This window comes from Chrysochloris asiatica, unplaced genomic scaffold, assembly GCF_000296735.1.
Source record: "Chrysochloris asiatica unplaced genomic scaffold, ChrAsi1.0 scaffold00010, whole genome shotgun sequence".
Classification (NCBI taxonomy): domain Eukaryota; kingdom Metazoa; phylum Chordata; class Mammalia; order Afrosoricida; family Chrysochloridae; genus Chrysochloris; species Chrysochloris asiatica.
This window is the reverse complement of record NW_006408528.1, coordinates 26,504,364-26,521,056: the sequence shown is the minus strand read 5'-3', so window position 1 is coordinate 26,521,056 and position 16,693 is coordinate 26,504,364. Positions and strand designations below refer to the sequence as shown.

At 35.3% G+C, this 16,693-nt stretch overlaps 1 protein-coding gene across 1 annotated transcript in view; it reads right to left on the bottom strand.

Moving 5' to 3' along the window:
- The window catches only part of SEMA3E (sema domain, immunoglobulin domain (Ig), short basic domain, secreted, (semaphorin) 3E), a 361,421-nt gene that overhangs the window by 57,193 nt on the left and 287,535 nt on the right, over positions 1-16,693 (bottom strand). The window contains exons 7-11 of the mRNA XM_006834339.1: positions 10,117-10,236; positions 8,178-8,320; positions 4,236-4,350; positions 3,866-3,935; positions 190-334 (exon numbers count right to left, since the gene is read on the bottom strand). Coding sequence (XP_006834402.1) covers positions 190-334; positions 3,866-3,935; positions 4,236-4,350; positions 8,178-8,320; positions 10,117-10,236 — 593 coding nt within the window. The remainder of the gene's footprint in view (positions 1-189; positions 335-3,865; positions 3,936-4,235; positions 4,351-8,177; positions 8,321-10,116; positions 10,237-16,693) is intronic.

Genomic DNA, 16,693 nt, shown 5'->3' with positions numbered 1-16,693 from the left:
CAGGGTTGCTATGAGTCAGAACTGACTCCATGGCACTGAGCAACAAGAGCAATCAAGTGTAATTTTAGGTGTAGATTTTCTTAATCATTTAAATGCCAAGTTATGTAAACCATGTGAAACAGTGAACAAAACTTATGCAAAGAACTTTAAAAATACAAGAATATTTATTTACTGAGTTCCCAAACTTACAGAACCAGGCCTGGGATAAGGGACTTTTCCTTCATAGAGTGACCAGTGGTATTCAGGTCCTTCCTTATGTGCATATGGTCCATTAAAGGCTGCCCGGATACTAGACATATGATAGACACATATAGCATGCCCTCTAAATATGTTACTGCAAAGTACAAAAAATATAGTTATTATTGTAGAATAATAATTCTAGTCAAACCCTCCACCCTACATAGATGAGAATGAAATCTTTGGGGGAAAATGTTATAATCTCTCAAACACAGAATATTCAAGAATTAGTATTGCAATTCTTCAAGTATCATGGAGTCCTGCAGTGGTGCCGAAGGATCAACACTTGGCTGCTAACTATAAGGTCAGTAGTTCAAACCCATCAGCTGGAAACCCTGTACAGGGTCACGATGAGTCAGAACCAACTTGCTGGCACTTAGCAACAAGTATCAAATCTCCAAAATTTACTATAGCTTTAAGTTGTCTCCATTTTATAACTGAAAATGACATTGTTTGAATCACAGAAGTAATTGTTCATTTCACTTTATTATTAAATCCTATATTATGTTTTTATTAAAGATATCTGACCTTGATGCTTTAAAAAGATTCAGTCCCAAGTTGAATAACTCATATTGAGGTTTTATCTCTTTTTTGCTGTTGTTGTTGTTGTTCCATTTTCAGAGTCTTAACTTAATAAACATGGTGTTGTGACTATTGCTGTAAATTCTGTTTGGTGTATATGATCCAAAGAGTGAATCCAAGTCTAATGAAAGTGTTTCATTCTTTAGCTTGGCATCATGGAGGCGGCAATAAACTTGTTGTTTTTGCTTTCCACCACGTCACTGAGTACTATGATAAGATAATTTTTAAAAATACGACTACTCTGAACTAGATTATTTTGGGGATGATGCCTTACATTATATAAGACCCATATGCCTCACCTCCACAATTAGAAGCAGGTGAAATAATTTTCTTGATAAAAATTCTCACATGTGAGATGATAAAGATAGTAGTTATCAACTTTCATTAGGAGAATTATTACTCAGATTTTCCAAAGGACATCTCGTAATGATTTAAGAAGAAATCAAGCCATAGTTCTTAATTTGGCATGATTTGAATGAAGTACTAACATTTCTCTAGCCATGTAGTTTACAAAATGTAGTTGTATATAAATTCAAAATTCCCTTTACTCTGAGATACCTGTGGAACAACAGTGATGTTCCTGTCTTATGACATCAATTCACATATTTTATAACACACCTTGAAGCAATTTCAAACATCTAGGAAACTGGGAAAACCAGATAGCACCCCTACTAAAATGGCAGTAAACCTTTGATCATCATTTTATAACCATCAACCTCTATGTCAGGTAACAGTTGGGGAAACGTTTTCTCAAATTTACTTATAATTATGCAGTGAATATTGAAATCATGGAAGAAAATCATGTATTGTTCTCTAGTTCCTCAGCAGATCCATTATGCTACAATTTAGGAAAACATCTTATAAATTTATCATATTAATTCATAGAAACTCAATTTATTATTTCACAGCTAGTATATATACTTGTAATATAAAGTCACTGAACTATTAGTATATAAATACTTTATTGATATAAAGGAGAAAATGAAGTAAAAATCATAAAAAATGAGGGACTTAATAGGCTGCAATACCTATCAATTTATATTATCTATCCTTTGCAAGTAGCATAGTGGTTACAAATTGGGCTGCTAACTTCAAGGTCGGCAGTTCGAAACTACCAGCCATTCCATGGGAGAAAGATGAGGCTTTCTGCTTCCATAAAGATTTACAGCCTTGGAAACCCTCTGCAGGTTCACCATGAGTCGGAACCAACTCCACGGTACTTAATAACAACAACAACATCCTTTGAAAGTAATCATTGATAGGAAACACTATTTCCAGCTTTTTCTATTGGATAAAATTAAAAGTTGTCTTTATAATAGCAGGACATTGGTCCAAATAGTATTTTTTATTTTTTCAAAATGAAGCTATGACATCATCTGCAGGAAAACTAAAAAAGCTGTGTGGAGAGGCCCTACGCTTGCAATCACAGTATAGGTGACTACAGCGTAATACAAAGATGAAATGAGTAATACGATTCAACCTATTCTACCGCTGCCAAGAAAACAGACTATTATTCTGTTTTATTTCTTGTTCTAGTCTTTTCCACCCCACTCTATCTTATTAGGAAACATACTTAGGAAATAAAGAAATACTTATAAACATACAAGACATGATTTTGTGACTATAAATTATCAACCCAAACTGCTTTCAATAATTTTTTTTTCATTCAAGTAATAACATCCACGAAATATCATTTCATTAATATTTATTGATATCATAGCAACTTTTCCATGGATACAAGCTACAAAAACATATAAAGGAAAATAATAGAATATAATCCCTAACCTTATTAGTCAAATTAAAAAGAGAGGACCAATTATGAGCATAGAATCACTATAAACCTGCATAGGACCAGGTCAATCCTGAGTAAAAGAACAAACAGAATGCTTTGTGATTTCAAATCAATGAACATTTCTTAGAGATGGCAACTGACATATAGTGAAGAACTGATAAACCAATGTTGGAAGAAGGGGTCATTTCGTGAAAGAGAAGTGAAGGAATAAAAACATTGATGAGGACTAGCAAAATATACACAGATTTGTTAAGGTATTATTTGTTGAAAATTAGGGCATGAGAGAACTTAGAAGAAAAAACGTCCACATGAGAGAGTCATAGCTGATTGTTGTTAGTTGTAGTCCAATGGATTTTGACTCATGGTGGCTGCATGTGTACAAAGTAGAACTGTTCCACTGGGTTTTTTAGACTGTGGTCTTTTGGTAACAAATTACCAGGTCATCTTCCAAGGCAACTTGAATGGCTTTCAACTGTCAACCAGTAGTTGAGTACTTACCAACTGATGTTGTTATTAAGTACCATTAGGTTGCTTCCATAACATGGTGACCTTGCATAGGCTTTCTGAAGAGGGCTGGGTGGGTGTGAAACTTAAGGTTAGCTGCTCAGTACTTTTCCTACAGTGCCACACCAGGACTTTTAACAGCTTATTTGTTGTTGTTAAGTGCCGTCAAGTCGGTTCCAACTCATAACAATCCTGTATAAGGTTTCCGAGGGCTGGCTGGTGAGTTTGAACAGCCAACCTTGAGGTGGAGTGCTTATCCTACAGTGCCACACCAGGATTCCTAAGACAGCCTTAAAAGTTTAAGTTAGACAACCCTATATGATAAAAAAGAACATTGTCCTATACTCTATCGCATGGAACTTATATCTTACAAGCTATGCAGCTTGTAGATATTATGCGACTATACAGCTTGTAAGATATTAGTTCCATGCTATAGAATATAGGACAATGTTCTTTTTCAAAACTCCTGCAGCTGTAAAGAGGGAAAAGCTTAGGATACTGAGCACTGGAGGATGTCGGACTGCCACAGACAAACACGAATAAGGGTTTTGACTGAGATTATGACTTTGAAAAGTAAAGTGCAGTTGTAAGAATAGGAGAGTGAAGAGAAATCCGCATCTGATAAAGTGTGCAAACTAAGAATGACAAATAGATCAACAATATTTCCAAATTACATACTCAGTGAAGAGAAGAAAGCTGTGAAGCATCTTTTGTTTCATATAATTTTTAGTGAGTATATAAATTTCTCACCTGGTAGTATTAAAAAGTCCAAATATTACTGGGTTCTTATGATCTCTGGTATGCAGCAAAAAAACATCCTCTGAAAAGTGAAAAATACTTCATTAAATGGTATTTTTAGTGTTTATATGTAAAGAAACAGTATTGGCATAAAATAAGGATGGAACCAGACACTGACTGTAAGCTAATGAGACAGACTTCTTTGTTCCTGCAACCCCTTTTCTCCATCCCCTGGACCTGGCTAAAGTGAAAAGAACAAAGCTTTGAATAAGTTCTATAAGATCAGATATAGTAGGAAAAAGTTTTCCATGTGTGCTAGAATCAGTAGGTTATAGAAAGGAATACATACCAAAGAATAACATTTAATTTCCAAAATATTTACCTAGTTCATCAAAATATGTATCAATTCCATTCATTCCTGGTACTGAGCAAACCAGTCTTGCTTTTAGGAAAGTGCTCCACTTATTCACCAATATTCTCTGTCCTCCCACGTCATTCTGTGCAAAACAAAAGGTAGGTGAATGAGTACATTCAAACTCTTAGGGACAACAACATTTGTTATGTGTGCAAATGACAGGAATACACTAGGTTGTTGTTTTGGTTTTTAGTGAACTTGGAAATTGAGCATAATCATCAAGTAACACTGTAGATTAAATTCCCCATAAACTTTATTTTTTATTTTTGAGGTTATTTTATTATGTTTGTCACTGCAAATATCAAAATGTCAACATAGCATTCTCCCCTAAGTACAAGTAGTGGCTTCATGATACAATCATTTTAAATTTATTTTATTGATATATAAACTACCTATATTACAGAGATACAAAGAGAACTATAACTTTTTCCTCATTTAGGAAAGGAAACTTGAAATTGACATATACACAAATATACATATATACTACACTCATACATGCACAAAATTATTGTATGGTCTAGTATGCTGGGAATGTAACATTGTAAAGGAATGATAAAGCATTATCTCATGAAAAAGAACATTTCATGCTATCTTGAAGTACAACACTGTCAGTGATAGGATAATATCCATATACCTACAAGGAAAACAAGTCCTGGTATGGCACTGTAGGATCAGTACTGGAGTACTAACTGCAAGGTGGATGGAAAGCACCAGCTGTTCCTAGAAAACTCTAGTCAGAACTGATTGGACAGCATTTAGCAACTTAGTTAATATAACTATTATTCAATTTTATGCATCCATCACTAATGTCAAGGATGAAGAAACTGAAGTGTTTTTGAATTCTGAAGTTGATCAAACATACAATCAAGATCCATTGATAATTACTGGTGACTGGAATGCAAAAGTTAGAAAAAAACAAGGACCAGCAGTTGGAAAAGATGGCCTAGGTAGTAGAAATGATGCTGGAAGTTGCACGATGGAATTTTTCATAGCCAAGACTTATTCATTATAAATACCTTTTTTAAACAACATAAATAGTGACTACACACATGGACTTCACTGGATGGAAATCACAAGAATAAAATTGACTGTATCAGTGGAAAGAGATGATATAAAAACTCCATATCACCAGTCAGGACAAGACTAGGTGCCAAGCATAGAACAGACCAGCAGCTGCTCATATGCCAGTTCAAGTGGAAGCTGAAGACAATTAAAATAAATCCAAAAGAAGCCAATGAACTACCTTGAGTACATCCCACCTGAATTTAGGACAGATTTGATGCATGAGATATGAAGAGCTGTGGGATGACATTAAGAGCATCATACATGAAGAAAGTGAAAAAATGTATATATATATATATTTAAAACTTTGGAAAGAAAGAAAAAAATATGTCAGAAAAGACTGAAAATTGCACTTGAAAATACTGAAAATGAAAGGAAAAATATATGAACTAAACACGAAGTTTCAAGGATGGTTCAAGAAAACAAAATAATACCTTACAATGGAATGTGCAAAGACTTATTATTAGAAAACCAAAAGAGAATAATATGCTTGGCATTCCTCAAGTTGAAAGAACCAAAGAAATTCAAGTCCAGAATTGTATCATCCAAGTTTTCTATGGGAAAAAAATGAATGATATAGGAATCACCAAAAGAAAATGGAAGGAATACAGAGTTAGTGAACCAAAAAGAATTGCTCAACATTCAATCAACCATGTCAAGCAGTAGCATATGATCAAGAACCAATGGCACTGAATAAGTCCAAGATACAATGAAGGTACTGGAAATAAAAAATACTACGGGAACTAATGGAATATCAAAAGAAATGTTTTAACAAATGAATGCAGTCCTGAAGGTACTCGTTTGTCTATGCCAAGAAAGGTGGAAGACAACTAACTACCTGGTCAACTGATTTGAAAATCTCCATATTTGTGTCCATCCCAAAGAAAAGTGATCCAACAGAATGTGCAAATTATCAAACAAAATCATTAGTACCAAACACAAGTGAAATTTTGCTGAAGACAATTTAAAAATGGTTGCTGCAGTACATCAACAGGAAAGTGCCAAGGATCCAAGCTGTATTCAGAAAAGGACATGGAATGAAGGCTATCATTGCTGGTATCAGATGGATTGTGAATGAAAGCAAAAAATAACAGAAAGCACTTACCTATATTTCACTTACTGTACAAAGGCATTTGATTATATGTAGCATAACAAATTATGGATAACACTCAGAATACTAGGAATTCCCAAACAAATAATTGTATTCATGCAAGATCTGTTCACAGACCAAGAGGAGACAGTCGTTCAAGTAGAAAAAGAATACTCAATGACTTAAAATCAGAAAAGGTATGCTTCAAGGTTGCACCTTTCACCATATTTATTAAATCTGTATGCTGATCAAATAGTCTGAGAAGTGGGACTAAATGGAGAAGAATGTGACACTGGGAATGGAGGAAGACTAACAGCCAGTGATATGCAAATGACACAACCAAGCTTGCTAAAAGTGACAAGGGCTTGAAATACTTACTGATGATGATCAAAGACTAAAACTTTCATCAGAACTGGGTCAATAAACAATATCATGATAATTGAAGAAAATACTGAAGTTATCAAGGAATTCATTTGACTTGGATCCACAAACAAGGTCCAATGAAGAAGAAGTCAAGAAATCAAATGACTTATTAATTGGCCAAATCACTGCAAAAGATCCCTTTTAAGTTTTAAAAAGTAAAGATGCCACTTAGAAGTGTACCTGACCCCAACCATGGTATTTTCAATGGCCTCATATGCAACTGAAAACTGGACAATAAATTAATAAGGAAAACTGGAAAAGAATTGATGCATTTGAATTATGTTATTAGCAAAGAATATTAAAAATACCAAGGGCTACCAGAAGAATGATCAAATCTGTTTTGAAAGAAATACAGCCAGAATGTGTTGTAGAAGTGAGGATGGTAAGGCTTAGGAGGCTTATGTACTTTGGGCATGTCATCTAGAGAGACCAGTCCCTGGAGAAGGACATCATGCATGGTAAAGTAGGTGGTGGTGGTGGTTTGTGCCATGGAGTCGGTTCCGACTCATAGCAACCCGGTACAGGGTTTCCGAGGCTGTAAATCTTTACAGGAGCAGAAAGCCTCATCTTTCTCCCACGGAGCAGCTGGTAGTTTCGAATTGCTGATCTTGTGGTTTGCAGCCTGATTCGTAACCACTACACTACCAGAGCTCCTTGGTAAAGTAGATAGCAAAAAACAAGTAGACCCTCAAAGAGATGGATTGACACAGTTAACAAAGAAAGGTCCTGAAAGCTTTATTGCATCCATATTGTTAAGGTCAACTCACTTTGAGGAGGTAGCTCTTCTCCGGTTGTATTTTGAGTGTCTTCCAACTTGAAGGGCTCACCATATGGCACTGTATCTCACAATGTTCTGCAGTTTTTCTAAGGTTTTCAGTGGCTAACCATTCAGAAGTGGTCCACTTCTCCTTTTTCCTAGTCTGTTTTAGTCTGGAAACTGTTATGAAACCTATCTACAATGGATGATCCTTGTTGTTGTTGTTAAGTGCCATCGAGTTGGTTCTGACCTATAGCGACCCTGAATAGGGTTTCCAAGGAGCAACTGGTGAGCTTGATCCGCTGACCTTGCAATTCAAATGGCTTTGCAGTCTGGCGCATTAACCCACAGTGTCATACCAGGACTCCATGGATGACCCTCCTGTTATTTCAAATACCCCTGGCATAGCTTCCAGCATCATAGCAACACACAAGCCACCACAGTATGGCAACCTGACAGACTTACATAGAATTCTGGAAAATATTTAAAAAGTAAAAATCTGCTACAAATTTAAGAAAGGTAAAACCATTACTTTTGAATTCAGCCAAGTTAAGGAATAAGAAATTTCGATCCTCACCACACAAAGTCTCCCCACTCTGGTATAAATTGCATGGACATTGTTTTCTGCTTCCAAGGCCTTCTCAGTAAAAAAGAAATACACTTTGTTGTCATCTCTATCTTCATTGTCAGGAATCATATATGAACCTACAAATTTGGGTTCTATAGAAAGTAAACAAAAACAGAAGAAAGGTGTGAAATAAATACTATGAAAAGGTGTTAAAAAATATTCTAGTAAATCGTAAATCACCCAAATGCTGAAGTTTAACACTCGCCATTTTATTTAAGAATAAAATAACCTCCTTGAAAAAACTTACCAAACATTAAAAACCATGTAGAAACCTTCATTTCCTTTCGGTACTAATACGCATTGCCATCCAATTGATTTCAATTCATAGTGAGTCTGCATAAAGTTTCTGAGGCTGTAAATTTTTATAGGAGCAGAAAAGATTTCTCTAGTACAATGGTTGGTGGGTTTGAATTGATGGCCTGTGGTTAGAAGTCCAGTACTTACCTTATAGAATCTTTAAAAAAATATTAGAAGACAATTTAATTGAAAAATAAAGGTGTTAAGGAGGAACAAAACTTTTTTTCAGCAACATACATTACAGACTTTAAACGCATGTAAAGAAGGAGGTGTTGGGCACCATAATATTAACTTGATAAATGTCCTCCCTTTATTTCTAAAGGTTACTGTAAATACATGTGTGGTACTGCAGGTTAATGCGCTGGACCACAAGGTCAGTTTGAAGCACAAGATCGGTAGTTTAAGCTCACCAGCTGCTCCCGGAAACGCTGTACATGGTCGCTATGAGTCAGAACCAACACACGACACTTCACAGTAACAACAATTCTAGTAAGGAGTACTTCTGGTGTGACATTATAGGACCAGCACTGGACTGTGAACCACAAGGTCGGCAGCTCAGACTCACCAGCTGTTCCTTGGAAAGCTCATACAGGGTCACTATGAGTCAAATTGACTCAACTGCACTTAATAACATTCTAGTAAAGAAATCTATCATTATTGTTATTTTTATTCATAAATTATCTATGAATCTGGACTAAACTGGTCATACAAGACCCACTTATTTGAAAGTGAAAAATTTATTGTATTTTAAGATTTTGAGTTTATATTAAAGTTTAGCATTTAGATGAGTGACCTTTGGTTGAGATAAGCAAAATATATAGGCAACCTTAATGACTGTGCATTTTAAAGCTTTGCAAAATTTTACAAAGCTGAAAACAGTCACCACAAAATACTTCTGCCCCAAGACCTACCACCAAGTCCAATACTGTCAATTCCAACTCATAGCAATCCCTTAGGACAGGGTAGAGCTGCCTTCACAAGATTTTCAAGGATGTAAATCCTTACAACTGCAGACGGTCACATCTTTCTCCCATGGAATTTCTGAAAGGTTTAAACTGTCAACCTTTAGCTAGCTGCTGAGTATATCTAGCTTTAATCACTGAGCACCTGAGGCTTCTTGTAGCTATATCAATGTGGCAAAATGCTAAAAATCAAAGATAAGATACTTAAAAAGGATTCTATGTCAATGAAAGGCTAGTAACTATCTTACAATTTTGCTTCTAAAATGAACTGTGATGGCAATTGAATAAAGAAAGCAAACCAGCGGATTCATTTTTTAAAATGATACCTGTGGATAAATAACAAATAAGCCCATTGTATATGTTCTAATTTTTATACATTTGCTTTGTTTTCTTCATATAAATCCATATTTATATCCATTACTATGAAAGTAAATTGGTTTTATAACAAAGTAAAAATATTATCACATATAGTTTCACATATAATTGTTTTATTCAAGAGCATTGCTAATAAAACATCCTGATATTTGGAAAAAATATAAATTATACTTATTTTGTTATCACTATTAAAATGGCAAAGGAAAAAACATTCAGGAGTTATAGATTTGGTTGAACACACTGTTTCCACCTACCTCTCAGCAGGCGCTCATCATCATGCTCTGTACGGACGTGGGTCAGCCGTCCCATGCTCCTGACAACTGCAGCATCTCTGCCCCAATAGTCACTGTAGAGTCCAGCAAACAATTCATTACCTACATGAAAGTATCAGTTAAAAACTGCGTCAGTAGTTGCTTCTAGATCTGAAGACTATGTATCAAGCAGAATTACATCAGCAATATCCAGGTTTACAGTGTAGAGGGGATTCAAAAAGTTCATGGAGATACTCTATTATCTTTAATTCCATTATCCCACAAACTTTGAAGCCCCTGTGTAGAGTGATTATGGATGGATTTGAAGTCTGACCTCTCCACTTAGTAGCTGTGTCAACTTAGGAAAGTTGCTCAACATCCCTGTGCCTCAGTTACCTCATTTGCAAATGAGTATATCTTGCATTCATATTTACCTTCTCACTTCTAACTCAAAATATGGGGAGTTCTTCTTTGATTAAAGTTTTTAATATACTATTGCCCGAAAAATCATACTTTTTTAGTTTGAGATCAAGTACTATTTTTTGGGTTTTTTTTTTTTTTTCAAATGGAAATGTTTAATTAGCTGTTAGTTGCCATTGAATTGATTCTGACTTATCACCACCCCAGATGGCAGATTAGAATTGCTCTATAGAGTTTTCTAGGCCATAATCCTTATGGATGAGTCCTGGTGTGGCACTGTAGGATCAGCACTGGACTTCAAACTACAAGGTTGGTGGTTCAAACCCACCAGCCGCTCCAGGAAACCCTATACAGGCATTGCTATGAGGTAGAACTAACTTGACTGAACAACAATGCCAATCTTATGGGAGTTATCACCAGGTCTTTCTCCCAAAGAGTATCTGGGTAGATCAGGAATTAATTCCAATTCGTATTGACCCTATATGACAGAACAGAATTACCCCATAGGGTTTTGTAGGCTGTCAACTTTATGGGAAGTTCAAACCCACCAGCTGCTCCTCAGAAACCCTATACATGGTAGCTATTAGTCAGAACTGACTCAAAGGTACTTATCAACAACAACACACTTTATAGGATCAGATTGCCAGAACTTTTCTCTCACAGAGCTGCAGGGGAGGGCTTCCTCATTGTGCCACCAGACTCCTTTAATTAGTTAAGTCACATTTAATTATTAAAGAAGTATTATTATTTTATAAAAAAAGTAAGCATAAAATAATAACATATTTACATAAGCTTTCTCCTAAAACCAACAACAAAAAAATGAGCAAATGGGAAAAAAAAACCTTAAAAGCCCATGTATATAAATACTGTTATCTTTTAAATCCCCTTTTCTACAAACTTTTCAAAGTTCCCCTCATATATGTGTATCCTTATTTACTTTGCTATTGCACTAAATTTTTGAAGACTATGTGCTGACATATTTGGAGCTGAAATGTCATTTTGTCTCTAATATAATAAAATCATTTTATTTTCTATGTATTCAGTTAAAGAAAGTGTGTGTGTGTGTGTGTGTGTGTGTGTGTGTGTGTGTGGTGAAGAGAGAAAAAGTCTCTGGTCACTTCAGGTAAATGGTGTAGGTGTTCATTTTGCTACTGTTTCAACGTTCCTTTGTATTTGAAAATTTTCAGGATAACCAGTTTTTAAAAATAACATTTTTGCTGAGTTTGTCCCATACATCTAATTTAGGTTAAGTGAGGTGTGAAAATAGGCAAATATATTTTAAAAAGTAGATAGTGTATGTCTGACTTAAAAATTTATGATTTCATTGAGAAAAGCTAATTAGGACCTTTACTTTTAAAGCATATCATGTTCTTTGGTGATAGAAGGAGAGGCACATAATTCATTGATATTAAAATAAATTAGTGCTGTCTTCATGAGACATTTTATACCTATTTTGGAGAAAAACAGCAATCTGAGACAAAATGCTCTCAACACCTGGGAAGACGAATCCATACCTAGTATTCAGTCTGCACTATTTGAATACATGTAAAAGAGAGCTACTTCCAATTCATTCAAAGGACCGCGGAACTACCAACTCTTAAAGATGATTGAGAGGACAAGTCAAAGAATTGATTGAATACTGAAAATCCAGAGCGAGGGTTTCCCGAGATTTGGAAAAAAATGATTACACTTTATATTGTAGAATATTAGTGTAAACATATTTTGCTTTTCTAATGTAATGTGGAAGGAGCTCTGGTAGCGTAGTGGTTACGAATCGGGCTGCGAACCGCAAGGTCAGCTGTTCGAAACTACCAGCTGCTCTGCGGGAGAAAGATGAGGCGTTCTGCTCCCGTAAAGATTTACAGCCTCTGAAACCCTATGTAGGGTCGCTATGAGTCGGGACCGACTCCACAGCACACAACAACAATGTAATGTGGAGTCCTGGTGTGGCGTTGTAGGATAAGCGCTGGACCACAAGGTCTGTTTAAACAGGAAGGTCAGTAGTTCCAACTAGTCAGCCGGTCCTCGGAAACCCTCTATAGGGTCACTATGAGCCAGACCCAACAGCAACCTAATATGGATTGGATTTAAGGGTGAATGCATAGTTAGTATAAAGAGTTGTTGGCATGGAGTCCATTCTCACTCATAGTGACTGTGGGTGCAGAATAGAACAGCTTCATAGGGTTTTCAAGCTGCAACTTTACAGAAGCAGATGCCAGACTTCAGAAATGCCTCTGAGTGGGTCGAACCTTCAACCTTTGTAACTAGTAGTCGTGCTTAACCATTTGCACCACCAAGGGAATGCATAATTGGTATAAAGAGTAATTCATTCCAAAAATCATGCAGTTTCCTATTTTAGTTTTTTTAGTTACTTAATTCAGTAGGATATTTTAGAACTTTGATATCTGAAAATAATATTTCTACTCGTCCACATCAATTTAAATACGCGTTATCTTAAGTTCTGGTGTGGCTCTGTGAGTTAACGCGCCAGACTGCAAAGCTGTTTAAACTGTAAGTTCGGCGGTTCAAGTTCACAAAGTTCTCCTTGGAAACCCTATACAGGGTCACCGTGGGTCGCAACCGACTCTACGGCACTTCACAACAACAACAACAGCTTCTTAATTTGAAAGTTTCCAAAGACTACTTTTTTTTTTTAGTTTGACAAACATGTACTCCTTGCTGCCACTAGATGGCAACCCTGCGTTATCATATAATGCCATGTTCAGGATGGGATGTCTGTATAAAGGAAAAGATGATAAATTAACCAATTTTCAATATTTTTCCTTTCTGTATATTGAGAAAAGAAAATAAGTTTTAAGCCATTTAAATAACACAATATGAACTGTATTACTTAAACTTCAAAAACTCTAGAAAGGTGTTAAAAATGATAAGCTATGTAAACTGAACCAAATGCTAGATTTTCCTCAGAAGGGAAAGATTCTACCTTCATAGCTTATCAGTGTGAAGAACAAAAATACTTATAATAATAGGCACTAATAACATTTGGTAAAATATTCTCCTAAAAAAGACAGGAAAAGGGTAACACATTTATGGAAAAATAATAAGTTAAAATATAACTTAGACATAGGACGTTACCTGATAGCAATTAAATGAGCAAAAGCATTCAATATCATTGTAACAATAGATACAATTTACAGTAAATACGTAGAGAAAATTTGTGATTTCAATGTATCGGAAGTTTCCTAAGTGTAAAAATTTGTTGTTGTTGCAAAATGCCATCGAGTTGATTCTAACTCATAGTGACCCTGTAAAGGTTTCCGAGGAGCAGCTGGTAAGCTTGAACCGCCAACCTTGCAGTTCAAACGGCTTTGCAGTCTGATGCAAAAATAGCATCTGATAAACCATATTTTATAAGTTTTTTAAAATTATATAAACAGGAAAATATGTTTTAAGGTTTGAATGATAAAAACAGCTATTCAAGGATTTAATTTTCTACAGCTAAAGAAATAATATATATTAAGTGTATGAGGGGGCTTTAAAAGGCTTATGGAACAATTAAATTAAAAGACAATGGAATGTTTTCATTATCTTTTTGAAGTCCATTAGTACTTTCTTAGCTATAAGCAATGGACTGCTAACCAAATGGTCACTAGTTCAAACATACCAGCTGATCTTCAGAGACCCTATACAGAATTGCTAAGTCAGAACTCAAGCCTCGAGTGAGAAAGCTTTTCCTCCTAGTACCAACATTGCACTGTCTGCTGCTATCAAACGGCTAATACTATTATATTTTAAGTGAATCCTGATGTGTTAATATTATCCTTCACTAGGATGTACGCTTCTTGATGTATCATATATTTGGTGTGGAGCTGTAGGATCAGCAATGGATTGAAAACCACAAAGTCGTCATTTCAAACCCAGCAGTTGTTCCTCAGAAACCCTATGCAGGGTTGCTATGAGTTGGAACCCACTGGATGACACTTAACAACAACAACATGCTAACCAAGTCCTGGTGTGGCATTGAAGGATAAGCACTGGACTGCCAACTGAAAGGTCAAACCCACCAGTGGCTCCTCAGAAACCTTATACAAGTTCGCTGTGAGTTGGGACTGGTTCAGGGCACTTAACAACAAGAGCAATAATATGTAGCCTAGTATCTGGTACACTGAAGATACCATGCTTGGTAAGGTGGAGGGTCAGAGAAAAAAAGGAAGACCCCCAAAGAGATGGGTTGGCAAGGTGGCAGCATCGATGGACTCAAGTGTGGCAACAGTAGTGAGGTTGGCCCTGGATCGGGCAGTGTTTCATTCTGCTGTGCATAAGGTGGCTATGAGTCAGTAAGGACTCAATGACACCTAACAACAACAACAACAACAACAAAGATGCTCAATTGACATTTATTGGGTGAATGAATGGCTTAACAACTTAATAAACAAATGCTTCTAAAGTTCATTTCATATGTAAATTTAAAAGCCAGGAAATGCATTAGAAGCAGGATAAGATTCCGATTTTCCCAAATTGCTTTAGGCCAAAAAATATCAGAAAAGTCTATTAGTCTTTTATATGAACAGCAGAAAATTATTATTTTTTGTTCCAAAAAGCTTATTTTATTATTTTATTTATGAGCTCAGTGATTCTTTCTTCTACCATTTTTTCCCAATAGTTTCAGCACAAAAGGAAAATGTTTATTAACTGAAAGATTGCGCATATGCTAAACTAACTGCTTATATGGAAACAATAACATAGTAATTAGACAGTCATTTTAATCTTGGCAATATGATTTTCATTATCTACATAACTGAGTAACCATTTCATTTGTCACATTTGTGTGTCTTCTCTTACAAATTTACCCTAAGATAATATTTTTTGTGTAACGCTTTCCTTTTGCCTTATTTGTTTATTTACATATATGAACACTAGCAGTTCTGATAACTAGTTTTGTACTTTGAGGATTAACTATTGGTTTTATTCAAGATTGTCCAGGATATATAAATCAAACTCATGTAAAAGATGATGAACTATGGCAAATGCTATGTTTCTGAGGTTATTTGAAAATAACAGAGACATGCTGTAACTCCAAATTGTAAAAACTTCCTCTATTTATTTTTTAACCTATAAAATAATTTTAAAAACATATCCATATATCATAAATCTATTTAAGATATTTTAATATTAAATCAGGTTTCGAACTTTGAAAACTGCTAGATTAACAGCAACCAGAAAACAATGTTCTCATTGACCTTTGCTAATTTGATTTTGAATGTTTATGTTCTTAATAGAATGCTTATGTTCTTAATAGAAGGCAAGTATATGTATATGTGCCTAATAGAAGGCAAGATCAAGTATATCATTTAAAACTTAAATGATAAAAAAACTAAACTATTGTAATTCTAAGTTAAAATATGTACTTGAAATACTTTTCCTACATAATTCCTTGTTTAAAATCGCCAATACTAATTAAAGTTTTAAATAAGCATATTGCAATGCCTTAATATTTAATGGAATTCATCAAGAATTTTGTGGGACAAAGATGAGGCTTTCTGCTCCAGTCAAGATTTATGGCCTTGGAAACCCTATCAGGGCTGGCTGAGTCAGAATCCATTCATTGCAGTGGGTTAGTATCAAGAAATTTTGCTCCTGGAATACATACTTCAACATCTTGAGCATGAAAGTTTTAATTGTTTAGGTAGGAAAATTCTCAGTAGTTTCCATGACCTTCTTTTCTTCTTAAGTTTCACTCATGCATTTCTTCTCTTCGTGTTGTAAATGTATGTTCTACAAATCTAAATAATGTGAAACACATTTGCCTCATGGAACAGCACATGACTGAAGACTGATTTAGCTGCTCCACTTTAAAAGTAAATTGAATAATTTTGTAAGAAAATTATTCTACTCTGGATGAACTGTTTTGCAAAATGCCTATGATATGCATAAGTGCAAAGACACATAAAATGCATTAGTAAGGATGAAGATGGAAAAACAAGAGCCATGTAATTCCAACATCCTAGTTCACACTCACATTCTGTTTAGCATGCCAGAAGAAATGGGAAGAATGTAGGTATTGAGTTGTTATTTGGATCTTTTGTCTATTTGCTTATTGCTTTGTTTGATGGCTAGCATTCGTATCAACTTCACGAAGGTCGATTCTGAATCAAAGCAGGAAAGGAAAATGGATTTTGAATGTGGTCATTGGCATTTG